This window comes from Oryzias melastigma, linkage group LG7 (assembly GCF_002922805.2).
Source record: "Oryzias melastigma strain HK-1 linkage group LG7, ASM292280v2, whole genome shotgun sequence".
NCBI lineage: Eukaryota > Metazoa > Chordata > Actinopteri > Beloniformes > Adrianichthyidae > Oryzias > Oryzias melastigma.
Window position 1 is genome coordinate 514,470 of NC_050518.1, and position 19,945 is coordinate 534,414.

General features: G+C 42.0%; 1 protein-coding gene across 1 annotated transcript in view; it reads left to right on the plus strand.

The window, feature by feature from the left end:
• Positions 1–19,939, plus strand: part of plagl2 (pleiomorphic adenoma gene-like 2) — a 60,805-nt gene extending 40,866 nt beyond the window's left edge. Inside the window, exons 2-4 of the mRNA XM_024293756.2 lie at positions 11,317–11,400; positions 11,478–11,963; positions 14,596–19,939. Of these exons, the coding sequence (XP_024149524.1) occupies positions 11,641–11,963; positions 14,596–16,072 (1,800 nt within the window). The 5' untranslated portion in view covers positions 11,317–11,400; positions 11,478–11,640 and the 3' untranslated portion in view covers positions 16,073–19,939. The remainder of the gene's footprint in view (positions 1–11,316; positions 11,401–11,477; positions 11,964–14,595) is intronic.
• The last annotated feature ends 6 nt before the right edge of the window (positions 19,940–19,945 follow it).

The following is a 19,945-nucleotide window of genomic DNA, read 5'->3' on the forward strand; positions in this document are numbered from 1 at the left end:
GCAGAAACATGCAAACCCGCTCAAACAAAGCAGGCGCTTTTTCCTTCACTAACCGGAACTTCTCACTTTAATTTGTGAACCTTGTGTTTTTTCTGGAGCCATTTCATCCTGGAGTTATAAAAAAATCTCAAAAGTTGATTTAATTTAAAATAAATCAGAATTTCTCTGGAAAAGTTCATCGTGTTTGGCTGTGGAGCTGCAGGACGACGCTCTGCCAGACTGATGTGACTTTAAGGAGAAGGGAAACTCTTGGAGATTCTTCTGAATCTCTGGCTCAACTTTTCCAAATGTTTATTAAGACACAGCCAACATGCTTCATTTGTGTCTGCGCTTGATCTTCTCCTAGAGCAGAGTGGTGGTTGCTGCTCGGGTTTGTAGAGTTGATGGCTTCTCTTCCTCACTTTGTTCCAGTTGTGGCTCCACAGTTGAGACTCTAAAGAAAACTGGTTTATTTGCTTTTTTCACGAGTTGTTTTTACTTTTTGCTTTCATCTTGCTGCTCATTTATTTGTGGCCCAGAAAGAAGATTTATCTTGTGATTAAAAATCTTTCATGAATTAGATTTGTGTTTATTTATGCTTGTGAGAAACCATCATTTTTCCTTTCCAACAATACAGCCACAAGGAGGCGCAATCATGTGTTTCTTTTGCCTGTCCCAAGACTGGATAAACGCAGAGGAAGGACATACTGTATAACAGGAAATGGACTAAGGAGAGGTGGAGGAGGAGAGAGAGGAGGTGTTCTGGTTTCATGTTTAAGAAGAAAGGAGATGTTCAGAGTTGTGGAAACTCCAGAGGAATAAAGCTGATGAGCCCAAATAATCACTAGACATATCAACCGCCAACAGAGGAGGTTAGACAGGAATCTCTGGATCGCGATGTTTGCAGATGACATCGTGGTCTATTGTAAGAGTAGGGAGCAGGTGGAGGAACATCTAGAGGTGGAGGTTTGCTCTGGAAAGGAGAGGGATGAAGACAGAGTATCTGTGTGTAAATGAGAACGACTCCAGTGGATAATAAGGTTACAGGGAGCAGAAGGGAAGGAGGTGGAGGACTTTAAGTTCTTAGGATCAACAGAAAGTGAAGGAAAGAAGTGGAGAGGCAGGTTGAAACGGGTGGAGGAAGGTTTGAGGTGTGATGTGTGATAAAAGAGTGTCATCAAGAACAAAAGGAAAGGTGCAGAAGACTGGTGAGAGCAGCCATGTTGGTGGTTTAGACTCTGATGAAGAGACAGGAAGCAGAGCTGGAGGTAGCAGAGATGAAGATGCTGAGGTTCTCTTTGGGAGTGACCAGGATGGATAGGATCAGGAATGAATACATCAGAGGGACAGCACATGTTAGAGGTTTTGGAGATAAAGTCAGAGAGGCCAGACTGAGATGGTTTGGACATGTTCAGAGGAGAGACAGTGAATATATTGGTAGAAGGATGCTGAGTCTAGAGCTGCTAGGAAAGAGAAGAAGAGCAAAGATGAGGATGAGGCAGATGATTCCTTTAAAGAAGCAGCTGAAAGACGAACTTTCAATCTTCTGAATCAGGAAACAAGAGTTCAAATTAAAATGCTCAAGTTAAATACAGACGTGGAAAGTTCTTTTTGGTTTGAATTGATCTGACATTTCTTTTAGTGTACCACACTCTACCTTAATGTGAATACATTTATGATTTACAGTTGAAGATTTAAATTTTTTGTAGCATTTGATTAGATTTTTTAGGAATAAAAACGTCCTTTTGGTACTTTCTGTTTGTGCAATTAATTTTAAACAACAAAATCAGTTTAACACTCGTGCTCTCTTGTGATCCCTCCCTTGACAAAGGTGGACTGGATTTTTTGTCTGCCACGGACACCAGTGAAGATAAAAAATCTTTGAAAAACAATAAGTTCAGCGTGCGGTCTTGTGGGTCCAGATGACCCCACCTTTAATGTAAACATGCATAGGAAAGCCCAAGGGTTACAGGGGCCATACCATGATTTTCTTTAGACTTTCAGAGTAAACTATATCCATATATATGACCATATATTACCTTTGGAACACTAAAAAATAATTTATTTATGAAATATTTGTTATTTTCAGGATTTTTTTTCTACCTGGAAGTTAAACGACTGGATTGCTGAGACTCTGCCTGCCGCTGCGTGTGAGTGCCATTTCATGACGTCATTCTAGAGCCGGCGGCGTGTCTTTGTTTCTCACGCAAAAATAAACATCCAGTTTTTTCAGAGATAGATGCACATGCCATACATCTGCCTTTAGTATGCTTGGCCATCAATACACTGGTTCACAACACAAATACAATCGACGTCTACACGACTTTGCCCGATCGGTCTTAAAGGAGCCCTGCGTTTAAAGTAAACACCTGTTTGAGCTGGAATTTATTGAAGACAGGACACAATTGGAAGATATACGACATTGTGCATCTAAAATGGAAGTTTTTTGCTGAACACCGTCAGCTCCGTTTAGAAATTGAGTGTTGGTGTTGGACTGGGGTGGTACTGTCAGATCAGGCGGTCTCACTCGGTGACGTCAGATCGTGAGGACCTGCTCGTTTTAGTGGGTATGGGGGGGGGGATTAAACGGAACAGATTAAGATACCGCTTTGAGGTTCGTAGTGAGCAATGGACAGTATATTACACTTAAAAACTCAAAAAGTTGTTTTTTCATGGTATGGACCCTTTAACATGTTCTTGCCATATTGTGCTCATAGTGGAGGACCTATATAAAGGAATTTACAATTAAAATGTATTATTTTTTAATTCAAAACCAGATGCTTCAAAAAACTCATCACTGCTGTTAAGGTTATTTAAAGATTATTATTGCTTGATATTATTATGGGATGTTTTATAAAGAATCATCCTGACTTATCTTTTTTTAAGAACGTTTTCTGCTATAGAACAATCTTTGATGACTGTGGGTTTTCACAAATAAAATTATTGGATTTATTTTTCCTAATTTTTAGGAAAAAAGTCCCACATTTGATCTTGAATAAGCACATTTACATGGCCTTGTCTTGTGTTGAAACCTGGTTTGTGTGCACACATGGTGGGTGTTTCCAGTGTTTTTAGCAGTAGCTTGTTGTGTGGACGGATCAGACGAGGCCTGGTGGATCTGGTGGAGCGGCGGAGCTCCAGCCGCGGTGGATTTCATTGACTTTTCATGCACCGTAGCAAGAAAACTGAACTTTTCCTTCCAAAGGTTCTTTTGTGAAGGGGCAGGCGCTGCCTCCAGTAACCCAAAGCTTCCCGTTCGGATGGTCCGGGTCAATGTGGTTAGTAAAGCATGACCTGCTGCCCTCCACCCCTCCCAAACTGTATTTCTCCCTCTGCTGTGGAGTCACTTGACTGGTGCAAAGACCCCTGACTCCACCGCTGCAAATGACTCCGCTTTTCCCTCCCTTTTTTCGTCATCCCTTTATCCCTCTTGCCTGTTTACCTCGCCTCCGTCCCCCACCCCCCAGCTCCACTCCACTGCCCCTCTGTCCTCGCTTTGATTTACTCAAACACTTTTTTTTTTTTTTTACACGCTCAGTATGGAAAATGTGTTTTTTCTTTATCAAATCTTTTAGTTTTTTGTTTTCTTTTTAGACTTTTTTCTTACATTCTGGATTGTTTGCCTTTTATTGCTGATCATATTGCCTTAAATCACCTTTAAATCTGCTTACAAAAGTCTGAAAAAGTGGCTTTTGTTTTTCTACAGAAGTTTACATGCGTTTGCAAACTTTATTGCCGACGTGACTCCTGCATTTTGGCTCAAATGTTTGTGCAGCCGAACATCCACCGGCCCCCACCGTGTTGCCATCCTAGCTCCAGACCCTAAACCCGCGTTCTATTTTTAGTTTTCTGGTTCCGTTCTGTCGCCGCTGCACCGCTGGGTTCTGGTCCAGCCGGGATCGCCCTGTGAAGAGCTTCACAGACCGCAGCGGGTCTGCAGGCAGCAAAGAGTTAACGGCAGTAACTCAGCATGCAGGAGCCGTGGCGGGCGGGCACACAGGCAGTGCAGAGGCTGACCTCTGACCCCCCAGGAAAGGAATGTGGAAGCTCTTTCATCCAGCTCAGAAACCAAAGACACCCAGGCGGTCGGAAAGTGGCGCTTCAATTCTGCTTTCAACGTTTTTGATTAGGAGAAGCGAGCCGAGCGTCCACGTGAGCGTGCGGCGCGCTGTTTGTTGCAGTGGCATCTGCCATTTTGGAGTGAAATTCCATCCTGCTGCAGCGAAACTCTGCCATGGCCGCAGAGCGTGATTAATGGTTGAAATGGCTGCACTTTTGTGCTGCTGGAAACACAAAAAGGCAGAGTTATGAGGCACGGAGTGTTCCCACCTTTGTGTACGTGCAGTTATGCATCCAAACACAACGCCGAAACAAACGCACCGGCGGTTTTATGTGAAGTTTATCAACTGGTCCTCTGTCTTGTTCTTTTGAAGCCGCATGCTTTTACTTTTTTACAATTTTTTACATGATTATTTAATCCACCTCTGCACAGCTGCAACAATTTTAGGTGTTCATGGAATGTAGGGAGAAAAATTATGCAAAACTTAAAAACAAAACTTTTTTGGGGCTAAATATATTAATTGAAAGACTCCTTTGGATTGTAATAAAATATCAACTTTAGCAGCTAATATCAAGCATTCTCAGGCATTAAAGCATCAGTGATTTTGGGTTGTTGAAGTGGCAACTAGAATAAAAAAAACAAAAAATCACAATAATTGTTTTGTTCATATAGTGCATCCCAAATTATTATGCAAATGATATTTTTCTGTTACTAAATACTCAATACAAATAACAGTCAGCATGTAACTGTCACTAACTATTAGAGTGTATATCTTTGAACAAAAACTTATTTTTTTAAGATTAAAAACCTTCAAAACCACAACATTTGATACTCTAAAGAACTGAAAATGTATTGATTTTGTTGCTTTAGGAAGTCATATTTACTGAAATCAAAAGCTATTCCAACACTAACCAACAACAATAAAATCCAAATGTTTCAGAAGATGTGGAGTCATTTAATGGAGGAGATGCTCATAGAAAAGAATAAGCAGAATCACGAGTCAGGATGAATATCTTTTGGAGACAGACTGAATGGACATGTTGAAAACTTGAAGGAAAGCTATGCTGTAGACATTTAAGATATCTATGTTTGTTAAAAGAGACACCCTCAGAGATATTTGGCTTGAGGATGCTCCATAGGTTTTCATTAAGGTTTAGGTCAGGGGAGGACGGGGGCCACACCATGAGTTTATCTCCTTTTAACAGTCGATGATGCAGAGGTATTCCTGCAGCATGAGATGGTGAGATGAGAAGGTCTTTTGTACCACTGGAGAAAGTGGTGAGTCCCTTCAGGGACACTAAAGGGGAGACCAGCTCACCTGAGGTGTGTTTTGGATGTGGGCCTCCTGTGTGATTGAGTTTGACACCCCTGCTCTCGAAGATCCTACACCTTGATGTTGGTGGGACTCCAGAGACAGCAGCAGATTCAAATATGTGTTTTATTAATGGTATTTCAGCAGCTGCTCTCTGAATCCCGTGTATTTGTCTACAGAAACCTTCCTCATTCTGCCTTTATCTGCACCAACCCGTGTGCGCTCTGAATCAACCACAAATCTCTTTATGTATGATGATCAAGCTTACGTTTTTATGAAATATTTGCAGTTTTCATACATTGTCCAAGGCATTCAACTATTTCGCACTTTTCAGCAGCATATTGTTTGAAAATGTTGTTCTGCCTAATAAGTGGAAAGTCCTCCTTTAGTATTTTTTCCTTTAACTGAACTGACCTAACTAATTTTCACAGGTGTTTGAAACAAAATCATCAATGAGTTTCATTTGAAAACCACAAATTGTATCTTTTTGACATTTAAATACAATTCCCATAATAATTTGGAATATATAAAAACAGCAGCTTTTTGCTTTGGAACACTAAATCTCAAGGATTTAGGCTAAACTTTGTAATATACTATTTTTACAAACTATCTGACTATTTTACATGAGTATTTATTAAGAAGAGAAATAAATAAGTGTTTGGTTGAGTCTATTTATGGGTCTTCTCCCTCTAATCCAATAATTCATCCCTAAAAACATCAACTCTACCAACCTTTAGATTCGATCTCAAAACTCATTTGTTTAAATTTGCTTTATCCCTCTGATTTTTAGTGTTTACTCTTCTGTCATTGTGTTTTAATGCATATTTTAGTGTTTTCTTTGCTTGTGCTTTTATATACAGTGTCCTTGAGGTTTTTAAAAAAGGCGCTTTGAATTAAAATGGATTATTATAATTAAAAATGCATAAGTTTGAGTTCTTATAAACTCATTTTAGATGATTAACCCCCATGTACACACATATTTCTTACTATAAAATAGAAGAATAAACAAGCTGCTGACATGCTTTTCTTGTGAAGTTGTGCGTGTCTCTAGTGGTCAGTTGAGGAACTGCAATGTTTGGTTCAGACTCAATACTGGTGAGGATTCCACATATTGCTGATTTTAATCATTTTTTAAACTTTTTCATGTTTGGATCTCTCTTTTGCATTAAGGTTTGTGTTGTTTTGGGGAGTCTAGATAAAGTTTTACTCCTGATGCAGTGTCACCTGTGATGTTACTTCATTTAGCAGCTTTTCAGAAACTTCTGCTTGTCAAAGCAGCAACACGCCGCTGGCGTTGGTTTATGGCGTTGATAGAGAAGTTTGGCGACTTTCACGTTAAGACGTGTTGTTTATGGTCTTCTCTCAGATCAGTGCTGCTCTCCCGTCGCTGCGGTTCTTGCAGCAGAGAACCAAACTGTCGTCACCGTCTCCTCTCAGATCCTTCCCAGCTGCTTCTACAGCAGATCTTCTGCTGCAGAGTCCAGCCTCTAAGCTCAGACTGATGATGATGATAGAGATGAAGATCAAAGGTGATCAGTGGATCTATTTTGCTTTAAGTAAAAGAAATATGTTGTTGCTAAATGATAAAAGAAAAGAACATTTACTTTAGTTAAGCTCTAGTTTATGTTTGAAGTCGTCTGAAAGCACTTTACAAAAAGCAAAAAATCTAATTAGGTAATCCCTTTTTGTCCAGATAATTAAAAAATCAAATAGTTTCACCTTATTTTAACAATAGCTCACATAATTGACCACCAGTTTCATCTAAAGGTTTTCAGTGTGAACACGTTCTGAGAACACAGAGAACTATACTGAGCATCATGTGTTCACAGACAGAAGAGGGATGTCAGTAAACGTTACGTTAAGATGTGTGATGTTAAGACTCAGAATCCTCTCAACCTTCATAACATGGTGGGAAAATAAAAAGATGTTACAGTAAAAGAGACATCACAAACTCACAGGAAAATGTGTTTTCGGACAGAAGAGGACGAGAGTTTAGTTATTAACTCCAACCATAGATAGGAGACAGAAAAACTCCAGCTCTAAAACAAAGATACATAAGCTAGGTCTGGGTTTACCTCATACTATGGTCACTTAAGAAACATTCATTTTATTTTTTTTATTTCTGTTTTTCACAAGAAGTTGATACATGGTGTGATGTGTTGTCATGGTAACAGCTACAGAGCCTGCACCGACCTCGCTCTGCTGCAGCAGAGGAAAATGGTTTATATGCTAAAAGTCGTGTTAAGCATCATTTCAGAGGGAAAGTTCACCTTTTAACCTGCGTTCACACTGAATGCGGTTTGCACGGCAGACAGTTAAAAGTCAATAGTACAGACGCGATCTGAGGTCCTGCAGTGCGATATGTGCAACAGGTGCGGCGATCTGGCAGCATGCCTGAAAATGAAATATCTGAACTGTGGTGAGGTCGCCGCGGCGCGTCAACCTATCAGGGACTCAAGCAAGTGACGTTTTCAGCAACTCAATCAGCGAGAGCAAACCCAATATGGCAAATCGATTTTAGGAACTTCCATCCATTTTCTTAACCAGTTGTATCACTTTCGGGGCTACGGGGTTTCCAGAGCTTCCTGGCTACTATTGGGTGAAGACGGGAACACCCTGACAGTCTGTCGCAGAGACCTGCTGCAGCATTGGGGAGGCAGCCTGATCGTGCCTCCTAAACTTTGAGATACTTTTCTTATTTTCATTAAAAACACATTTAAAAAAGGTCCCATAGTTTTATTCTTGTTTGTTTTTCTCTCTCTTCGACTAATGCGGGTCATCAAACTGAGCCACAGAGACACAGAAAGCGGAAGTAGCCGTCACTGGAAGAGATGCTCACAGAACCGTCTCTGAATGATCTCATGAACCCAGACATAGAGACGTAATTACCCGTGTTATTTGTAGAACTCTTCAACATAAATCAACCTGATCTCTAGACCATGCTTTGTAAATGAGAGACCCACAGACACCGCTCCATGTAGCGATCAGGCTAAAAACATTAGCTGGTAGCTCCTCCCACACGCACCTGGGGCGTCAACACGTTATTGGACAGGCGCAGCAAAGAGAGGCAGTCGATGGCGTTGGATGTGATGCTGCTTTAATGCTTGATTTTGTCCAGATGATAAATAAAATTTCTCTTCCTATGAAACTAAGTCCACAAGTAGATCCAGCATTACCTCTGATCATTCAATAAGGATCAACAAACACACTTGTATTTGTTTCCTCCTCTTAGATCAAATGTCAGTAGTCCTAACTTAACTCTTAACTCTTAACTCTGTATCAAGCAATAACTTAAACAAGACAGAAAGACGGACGACTCACTAAAATTAAAGTCGACATTACTGCCGATGATGGTAAAATGTGAAGGAGATCCTGTCATGTCCATTCTAGACATTTGAAGGACAGAAATCTTTTCTATTGTCTTGATGCTGTGATAAACTGTGGATTATCGTCTGTCCACCTATGTTCCAAGATTCCTTTGTTCTAGCTAGTCTTTAGTCCATTGCAATATTATTCAGGCTATATGACCAGAACTTCTTTTTAACTCTGCAGTATCACTTTTAATGGACACCCTGCAGCCAATCAGAATTTAGTATTCACCCGGACCCCAATAAAAAATAATGTAAACTCTTATAGTGCAGTTACAAAGTATTTTATTTTGAAAAGATCAGAACGGAAGCAAATCGAGTCAATTTTTAGTTTATTTAACTAATAATCTCATATTTACCATGTGACTGAAAATATTAGAAAAACTCATCAACATTTTCAGATGAGTGGATACTTTAAACGACAGCACAGCGACAAAATAAACCAGTAAACAACTTTTAAAAAGTGTTGAAGTGGCTAAAAATAAACAATCAGTCAATCATTTAATAATATTAATACTAGTTTGAAGTTTTTCATCAATTATATGACATTTCTTGCTTTGCATAAACCTGCTGCCATGGCGACCAGGACTGCGCTCCCTGCATGGGATGTTGTGCAGCGCGACACTGCATGGTTCACGTCAGGAATGCGAAATCAGCCTCCAAGCTACAAAAGATCTGACCCCCCACCCCCACCCGCCGCAGCCCCCCCTGCCGGGGGATGACCGCCACAAAGCTGCAGCTCTCAGGCCCTGAAGCGCCGTAAACAAGACGCAGAAAACATGCCGCCGCGGCGTGTGAGCCCACGCGTCAACACGCCAGACCTAACCTTGGACTTAGCTGGTGTGGTGGCGAGCGGGGTTGGGGGGGTCAGAAGGTCACTGAAGGTAAATAGGGAGGGTTCAGCCTCCCGTCACACCGGGGGAAGCAGCAGCTGATGTTTCCTTTATCTCGTCCCTGTTTGGACTTCAAAGCTGCTCCGTACAGGTAGCTGCTCCCCCCCCACCCCTCCTGTAACAGCCCTCCCCTCTTATCTGGGGCTTGTGTTTCTGTTTTGCTATGGATTACGAGAGCCTTATCCGGTTTCATAACATGTACACACGTCGTCATGGTGCACTCTGACAGCTGGAAACACACACCAGAGGTGGAGTTAACGTCAGGAAAAGTTTAGGCAGAACATTTAGACTTTAGATCCAGAGAAGAGGAGCTGTCTGAGTTGTGGTTTGGCGCCCTCTTCTGTTGTAAAGTGAGACTGTCATAAAAACCCCAACCTGCTGAACTGAAGAGATTCTGAGGGGTTAGTCCGGGATGCTGGACAAGTCCTGTTGAGGAGGCAGCAGCACCCCCTGCTGGATGTAGAATCCAATTTAAAAAATCTAATAAAAAAACAAAACAATTATTAGTAATGATTCATTTTAACCATACTTTACTTAAGCCTTTTAGAGTAAACTATATCCATTTATATGATCATATAAAACTTTAATTCTACATGTTGTGATTGAAATGGTGTTTTTAACATGTTGTTTCTGCGTTTTTCTTTTAATGGAAGACATGTATTCAACTTAAAATGTTATTTATGAATATTTATTTGTTCAAATTGTTGTGAACCAGAAGCAGACGACAAAATGCAGTTGGAAAAAGACGTAGAAAGTGCGTTAGGTGGGCCATAAGTTCCCTGCTCTGAACTCAGTAGAGGATTGCTCTGTGTCCCACCCACAAGTTGGAGATAAATAACTACTACGTTTGGCTATTTGATTGATTGCGGTTTGTATCGTTATTTGTTTTATATCAGCTGTGATGGATACATTTCTCAAAGATTTTCTGCTTTTTACACAGTAATTCATCTTTTTAAAATTACAAGTTTCACTTTTTTCATTTTAAATCAGTTAAAAAATATTTTCAAGTAAAAAAATAAACAGAAAAATTATGTTTAGAAGAAATGTTGAATAAATTAATATTATTTGAATTGCATTAATTTTTTAATCCATTGGAATTGTGAAATAATATGAAAAAGATTCATTTTCTGTTCAAAGTCCCACTCTGATCAACTTTTTATTATTTTTTATCAAGTTTTTTTTGTAGCCAAGTTTTATTTTTAGCCAAAATAAAGACATAGTTTCTGCAAATCTGCAGTAGTTCCTTAGAAATTCCCCACTGTTGATGCAGGCTTTGCAGAGTAAGCCATCCCTTGTTTCCCATCACCCCTTTGTTTACGCTTTCTAGCACTTGCTTACTGGAACCTCACAACCCAACCGAATATTTCTGGTGCAACAAAAATAACAAGCAATGAAGACGTTAATGGATCTGTTTGTCTGCAAGTGGATGGATCAGAATGGGGCGGAGCAGGAAGCTTGTGGCCCCGCCCAGTGTGTTTTAAAAATCACAAATACGAAATACAAATATTTTTGAAACATCAATTTTTCCTATTTCAAAGACTTTTTCCTCCCAGGTTATCTTGTCGTGTAAACTCCTTCATTCTGGCTGCATCTCTGCTGCTGATCCCCAACATCGATCTTTCCCTGCAGATCTTAAACTTTATCAGAAATGAAAAAGTCTTGAGTTCTGTGGGTTGAATGTTCTCCTGTTGTTTCTGCTCACAGAACCGTAAGGATGCAGAGCGGAATTTCTCACTCCCCTCCAGCCACCGCCATCGGGACCGGGTGAGGAGGAGAGACCCAGAAAAAGTAGGGATTGTTTATCATCTGTTACTTATGATGTTTTCAAAGTAAATCTGACTTCAGGAGCGTTTGTGTCTCCTCAGATTTCGGATCAACTGGCTGTTTCCTCTGGATTGCCGGTCTTTCCTGTGAGTGTCCGTCTCCCGCCGCCGCCGCAGCGAGTCCCGTCCGGACCTTCCCGCATTGTGCCTGCAGGGCCGGGGAGCCACGAGTGCATGTTCATGGCAGCGGCACTCTAGGGCTGCCATGGCAGCTGCTGCCGCCGATGCCTCACACCACATCACCGCACTGACGCCGGAGGAAGAGGGACGCCGCACCGCCGCCAAGCTGTTCGGGAGCGCCGCCCCGCTGCCACGGACGGAGAGAGAGCGAGAGAGGGGGAAAGAGAGAGGGAGGGAAGAGGAGGAGGTGGGAAGAGCAAAAGGAAACGAGTGTCTGGTTTGCGGGGCCTTGTTCACTTCCCAGGAGAAGCTCCGCCTCCACGGCCTGAGCCACACGGGAGAGAAGCCCTTCCACTGCTCGCAGCCACACTGTCCCAAGGCCTTCAGCTCCAAGTACAAACTCTTCAGGTACACAAGCTCTGCTCTGGACGTTTGAGGGAATCAAACCTTCAACCTGATGAGGCAGTAAGCCAGAGTTTTTGAAAGATTCCCGTGTCCGTAGAGAATTTTCCACCTTACTACCACTAAAAGTTTGAATTCAGAAACTTTCTGAGGTTTTCCAGAATCAGCGTCTGTTTCAGGTCATGAAGCAGCATCTCGGTCAGACCCAAGTGCTCTTGAGCTTGAGAACGTCCTGATGGCTGAATGGTGGTAAAGTGCAAAACTTGTAGATGAAGTTATTGCTTGAAGAAACGACATCATTTTTCTTCCTGATGCACAGATCTCTGCGCTCCGTGGGATGTTTGTGTCCATAAATATTTCAAGAGAAAAAATATGACGTTTGCAAATTAATAGCCGGTAGGAAGTCCCTCCCCCTGCCGGAGCCGACCACAAAAAAACATAATTTCCGCCCCAAATTATTGGTAAATTGAGTCCTCGACTGGAACCCCCTGTTTTAAGATGTCAACCTTTTTTCCCTTTAACATATCGTAACTGCTTACGTGATCAGCTGAGTCACGGAGAAAAAAATGCCTTTCTCCGGCTTTTTCTCCGGAGGTAAAACAAATGTGAACACTTGTTAATATTAATTTGAAAGAAATAAAACGATGAACGTTCTCTGTCCCATTAGAAGCTCATCTTGCACACTAAACTATTAGATTTAAAAGCTTAAAAGCTGATAGTTCTTAAAAGTTTTTAAAATATTTTTTTTAAAAGGGTTTCCAAATGTTTAAGAAATTTCCACTTACGCAACCGGCTAAAGTTGAGAAATTTCTGCTTCCGGATAGAGATTGTTTCTGGTGCCATCTTGCATGTGGCCAGAGGGCCCTCAGATATTTTCATTATGGCCTACAGCAGTCACTGACTGCAAGGACCATATTGTTTTTGCAGCTGGAAATTTTTCTACACCTTTGACCCCGAAACTTTTTAAAAACCTCACCAAAAATGGCACAGACGTAGAACCCGGCAAAAATGAATTCTGAGCAGAGTGAATGACCAAGAGGAAAGAATCACGGCAAGCAAAGACGTAAAGAAGATGAATGGGCCGAGAATCACTGATAGAGCCGAAAAAATGATTTCAAAATACACAAATTACACCAAAACCCACGTTGAGGAAATCCAAAGAAAGTTTTGAAATTATTAATGGACGGCCACATGACCTGTGGCTTGGCGGCCTTTGTTTGGCAAAATCTGAGATTTAGCGATTTTCCAGTTTTCCCACAGTTTGGGAAAAGAAAACTTTTCTTCAAGCAATTTTTACAAAATTATACACCAGCTTTAATCAAAATGCCCCTGGAGTTCTGTTGACCTTTGACCTTTGAGGCCCTGGGACAGACTGGAGACCTGTCCAGGGTGTATCCTTCCTTTGCTCATCAGCAGCCGGGTTAGGCTCCGGCACCCCCGTGAGCCCAAAAGGGACAGAACTAGGTGGGTTCAGATCGTGTCACAGTTTTAGGGTCACGGTTTGTATCATTTTTCAGATCAGTAAAAAGTAGGGCCGGATATAGAAAGAAAATGAACTAATTAATCGCAAATCTGGAAAAAATTAACTGCAATCGCCTTTTTTAATTTATTTTTTTCAGTTACAGTATTTGCCAGCCACTTATTATCAGCAAATAATCATAATATGAAATCACAGATATAATTGTGCATTTAGAACATTTATTTTTAACCCTTTGGAACCTAGGGTCTAAAACTCAGCTTTTGTCCATAGTTGAGTTCTGTATTTTCAATATGAAAGACTACATGCTGGTTATTTAGTATCATTTTAATCAGCACAACCTCTCCTATGTGACACCACCTTTATCTTCTCATTTTCCATGTTATATTCATACACTAGACATAAAATCATCCAAAAACTGAAAATTCCATCAGAAAAAAATGATTAATTTTGCTGTTATAAACCCAAACATGTTTAAAAACTCTTATTGCAACATAGAATGAAAGTTTTATTTGTAATCTTATAAAAACAGCAAGAATACAATTTGTCAACAAACGAATCGACATGTTTTTGAATGAAAATACAAAAAAATCCAGGCTAAAGTCACACCAGGCAGCCCAAAAAAATGAATTTCTCTGTGCTGTCTATTTTATATTTTTCTTAGAATTCTGTTTTTTTTTTCTTTTTAGCTTTTCCTTTTTTTCTCATAAATTTTCTCTATTGTGTTTGGGAAAAATTATAAACCAATGTTTTCTGGGAAAAAGTTTGATCCATCTGGATTTCAGGTCGGCTCGGCAGGAATCTGCACCTCCCGCGACGTCGGTGGGCGGGACTTCAGTAGTGAGTCACGGAGTTTCCGTAATTTTTAGGCAACGCTGATGCTTGTTATTGTGGGAAATTCATGTCGGTCCCCATCCCAAAATAGAAAAATGTTCGGTTTCTTTTTTTGGTGGGTTTCTAAAAGCTCCATTTCGCTCCAAAAATGTTCTTTGTCAACAAAATACAAATAAATGCCATATTATATAGTTAATTTAATAAAATCTCAATCACAGAATGTGAAATGATAAATGTTTTAGATGGAGTTTTATTATGCTGATCTTACAGCTGCACTGTAGTTAGGTGTGACTACGTTGTTGTCTAACAATGTCTGGTTGTTTGCAGGCATATGGCCACACACTCTCCACAGAAGACCCATCAGTGTTCGTTCTGTGAGAAGATGTTCCACCGCAAAGACCACCTGAAGAACCACCTGCAGACCCATGACCCCAACAAGGAGGCCTTCAAGTGTGACGAGTGCGGAAAGCACTACAACACCAAGCTGGGATACAAGCGCCACGTGGCCATGCACTCGGCGACCGCGGGTGACCTGACCTGCAAAGTGTGCATGCAGAGCTACGAGAGCACCCCCGTTCTCCTGGAGCACCTCAAGAGCCACTCGGGGAAGTCTTCGGGAGGCGCCAAGGAGAAGAAGCATCCATGCGACCACTGTGACAGACGTTTCTACACGCGGAAGGACGTGAGGCGTCACATGGTGGTCCACACGGGCCGCAAGGACTTCTTGTGCCAGTACTGTGCCCAGCGCTTCGGCAGGAAAGACCACCTGACGCGTCACGTGAAGAAGAGCCACTCTCAGGAGCTGCTGAAGATCAAGACGGAACCTCCGGACATGCTGGGCCTCCTCGCGTCAGGCTCTCCGCCGTGCTCTGTGAAGGAGGAGCTCAGCCCCATGATGTGCGGCATGGCGCCCAACAAAGACCCCATGATGGGCAAGTCGTTCCCGAGCGGGGCATCTTTCCCCATGAGCATGTACAACCCCCACCATTTGCAGGCCATGTCTAACCCTGGGGTGGGTCATCCACACCCGTCCCTGATGCCCAACTCCCTGTCTGCAGCTATGGGCATGGGCTGCCCCATGGAGTCCCCCGCATCGATCCACCCACACTCCCACCACCACCACCATCACCACCACCACCACCACCATCACCATTCCCCTCCTATTCCCCCTCACCATCAGCCTGCGGCCCCCCAGCAGCAGCACCAGCCCCAGCCAGCACCCAAATACCAGCTGGGATCTACCTCATACCTGCTGGACAAGCCCTTGAAAGTGGAGATGGAGAGCTTCCTCATGGATTTGCAGAGCGGTCTACCTGGCCCGGTCCCCTCTGCAGAGCCTCACGCCGCTGCCTCACCCCCCAAGGACGGACTGGAGCCTACCTCGGGCCTGGCGGACGAGCTTTGCGGGGATCCCCTCCTGTCCAAGAGCCCTGCGGTGATCGCTGAGTCTCTGTGTGCTGCTAACATGGACTTCTCCCACCTGCTGGGTTTTCTGCCCCTCAACCTGCCTCCGTACAGCGCCCCCATGAGCACCGGAGGCCTGGTGATGGGCTACACCTCATCTGCGACTTCCTCCACATCCTCCTCCTCATCTCTGCACGCTGCCGAGCCTCAGGCCGCAGCAGTCGCCTCGGCAGCGGCCGCCGTCAGCGCGGCGCCTCTTACCTCTTTGCAACCACAACCTCAGGAGCAGCAGAGCTCCAGCGGGGGGCTAGGCCTGGGACACCTGCACCCCCTCCCACCAGTGTTTAGCTCCAGCCTCAGTACCACCACACTGCCTCGCTTCCACCAAGCCTTCCAGTGAGAAAGAAGGCCTCCCCGTTTGCCCAAGCTCAGCTGGGACGGGTGGTCCCTCGCCGGGCCCGATCAAGCTGCGGGACAACCGGAGAAAAGAGACGAACATTCACTTAGAAGCCTTAAATGAAAGTGCGCACAAAAGCTTTTGATTGAGCCTTAAAAGGACGTTGAACCCCTTTGAGCAAAAAAAGAAAAAAGGTGAGAAAAGAAGTTGAAGCAGCTTTTATTTGGGCTTTTTTTTGTTTATTCCTTATCCTATAGATATAACGACGTATTAACCCCATTTCTTTATTTCCGTTTACTCCTGCTTTTATCTCCCTTCCATCCCCTATTTAGTATTATAGAGGGCAGCATCAGTAGGCCAAAAGGCGTGGTACTGCATACTTTCTAAAGTAATAATATAAAGAAATTTAGTGAAGATTATCTGTTTTGTTGTGACCCAGGAAGCATATAGTTTGAAGTGGAGATTTTGTTTAATTTTATTTTATTTTTTTGCAAATGTAAAAAACACAAAAACAAAAATATGGTAGAATGTGTTTGAACCATCTGTGCTGAAAACCTGATTATTATGAAGAGGAGAAAGATCGGTTAAGCTATGAAAAAGATGGCCGAGCTACTGCCACGAAAAAAAACAAAAACTGATCGATCGCCGTCTTCATGAAAGTGCTCTTCGAACAAGAAAAAAAGCTGATCTGCTCCTAGAGTCGGCTCAGTTTGATCCTTTCCAAAAATCCGGGCTCAACGTAAGAAAACAGCCAAACATTTGTGTGAAAGCTTCACGCTAACTGTTCCTCATTAGAAGCACTTTTTTTTTTTTGGGTTTGGCAGAAGGCACTTGCCCTTTGCTCTCCTCGTACCTCCGGAGGTTTCCTACCTGGCGGTGGGAGACTCCTCATAAGGGCTCTCCCTCCTCCTCCCCTCAAAAGTTCTCACGACCTGGAGCTGTTTGTGCCGACTCCACCGCCGTTTGGAATGGAAACGCTTCTGCAGGCAGTCTTTGAAAAAGATGCATCATCATGGCAATGATGGACCCCGAAATATGTGAATGGCTGGAAAATAAAAAAAGAGCAAAGAATCGCAGAAAAGTATAAAATAATGTTATTGCAGTGTACGAAATATCTCGAAAAATTATTATAATTGCTTATCTCAGTAAGGTGTACTTTTTTGGTAGACGTATTAAAACTAAGTAATGTTTTTGATGTCTGGCAGGTTTACATTTGTGTATATCTTGCATTGTTTGATCAACAACAGGATGAAGTATTAGCTTTTTTTCCCTTAAGCTTTTCACCCGATCTCTACGTGAGTTTAGTCCTAGCGGAGTCAGAACTGTGGATGGAAGTATTTTAGTGGATCGGTTGTCAGTTAGGTTTGAGCAGAATAGATTGTTTTGTTCCGATGCTCTTCATCCCAAAGGTAATACATACAACCATGTTGAATTTCTGGTTTATTTCAACCTCCCGTTGGACAGAAGGAGCTCAAAACGCCTTTCTGACAAGATTTGATGGGTCTCCATGCTGTTGCAATGAGAAGTTTACCTTCAAACTCCAAATGTTCCACATGATTGACAGTGAAGCTAAGGAAATTCCTCATTTTGCAGCCATGTTTGTTGTTTTTGTTACAGAGAAACCTTTAGTTTCACAACATTACAAGCACTCCATTTCTTCTAGTCATCGACAAACTTCACAAATTATTTCCTCCTTTAATATTATTGTCACTTAGTTAATCAAACACCTCAAAGGCTAAATATGATTCAATTATTTTACACTTGGAAAAAAAATCATGACTGCTATAAACTGCTGTTTTCAGTTGATACCTGCAGAGGGGGCTGTGACCCCTGAGTGTAATCCTTGTTGAAACTCTTAATTAGCTTAACTTTGCAATCCAAATTAACGTAACTCTGTCAAATTCTGAGAGAAGTAGCTTTTTGCCTATTTTTATAAACACTTTGCAATATTGAAGTGTTAACGAAAATAACATAAACCTGCTGTTTTTGATGCGGAGAAAAGCAGTTTTGCGTTATTGTCGGCTAACTAGGATTTTACACATAGAGTCAAATGTACTGAAGGAGGCAAAACTGCTGTCCTCATTCGCTACCTGTAGAGGGCGCTGTGACCCAAAACCTTCGGAATTTAACCCCAGTGTTGACGTCCTTTGAACTCCCACAACTCTTTGACTGTTTACGCTGTTTCTGAAGCACATAAAAGTAGCTTTGCGCCGATTTGTAACTCTTTACAATAGTTAAGTGTTTACAGATGAAGACAAAACTTCTGTCTTCATTTACTACCTGCAGGGGGCGCTGTGATCCCTGAATTTAACCCTTTAACATTGAAGCTCCAACGTTGATCTTTTTTTGAAATAGCTTAAATTTTCAATCGGTTCCACAATTAACGTAATTCCGTCAAATTCTGAAGCTAAGAAAAGTAGCTTTGCGCCGATTCGTAACACTTTACAATAGTTACTTATTTACAAAAATAATCTGCTGATTTTGTTGCGGAGAAAAGGAGCTTTGCGTCTTTATCGGCTAAATAGGATTTTATTCTTGGAAGTCAAATGTACAGCCAGAAGCAAAACTGCTTTCTTCATTTGCTACCAGCAGTGGGCGCTATGACCCAACACTTTAAGAATTTAACCCTTGCGTTGACGTTTATCGAACTAGCATAACTTTGTTTACGCAATTTATGTAATTCCAGCAAATTCTGAAGCTGAGAAAAGTAGCTCTGCTCTGATATGCAACACCTCATTGTAGTTAAGTGTTTTTGCAATCGACATAAATCTGCTGATTCTTTTCTCCACATTAGAATCGGTTGGCATCTGGTGGAATTACGTTAATTTCATAAATAATTGAAGAATTACAGTAGTTGAATAATTGGTGTTTTTTAGCTGCTGCCGGCGACATCACCAGTGTTAAAGGGTTAACCACCACCCATTCCTGTAGACCTTAATGACCTGTGAAGTTGGTGGCATTTACACAAATCTGAATGTAACATCTCAGAAGTCCCGATCCAACAAAGTATTGTCATTTCTGACCATTCCAACCCGCTTAAAACCAGGATTATCCACTTTGAAGTTCAGCTCTGTAATCACAGGTCAGTGTTGAAGCCAAAACTCTAAAACCACGATCACATCCGCAGGTACATCTAAAAAACGTATCAAACGTGAACACTTATACATTTTCTACCAGTTCAGTCTGATTTCATTAAAAGGTTTCTTAAATTTCATACCTGAGTGTAGAATTTTTGCTTCCTCCATCCAACTTTTGGAAGCTCCAAGCTACTGAATCGCCAATCAGATGCACAAATTCTATATAGATGATTGAATTTTCTACCCTAAACCATAAAATGTCGGTTGACTCTTAAATTCGATAGAGTCTTCAATCGTTTAGACGTTGAGCCATGAAAAAACGATTAATTCATGTTGCAAATGCCAAAATAAAAACCTCACTTACATGGAATAAAGTGTGTAAACTTCTGGTTGCAGCAGTGATGAAAACTCCGACGCAACATGATGAGGCTGAAATAAACTAGACGGATCCCGTCTACAGAAACGTGCTTTTCCTAGTTCATTCAGAGGGATGTTCTCCTTCGTCGTGCAGAGGAGCCGCTCGCGTTGTCTTCGTTAGAGAAACGAAAGGACAAACCGCTGCTTTTTGCCAAGTTACCACAACTGTAGACCACTTAAGCATCCTGCAAGATGAGCAGTGAGCTAAAACAGAACCGGAACCGGCAAAGCGTTCATCAGTCCAACCTCCTCTGTCCTCCTCCTCCTCCTCCTCCTCATCCTCGTTTTGCTGCTTCATTAGAGTGAAAGAAAAGGGTCTGAAATAAAGCGATACTCGGAGGATGGCGATCATCCGCCCGGCGCATCGCTTTTATCATTTATT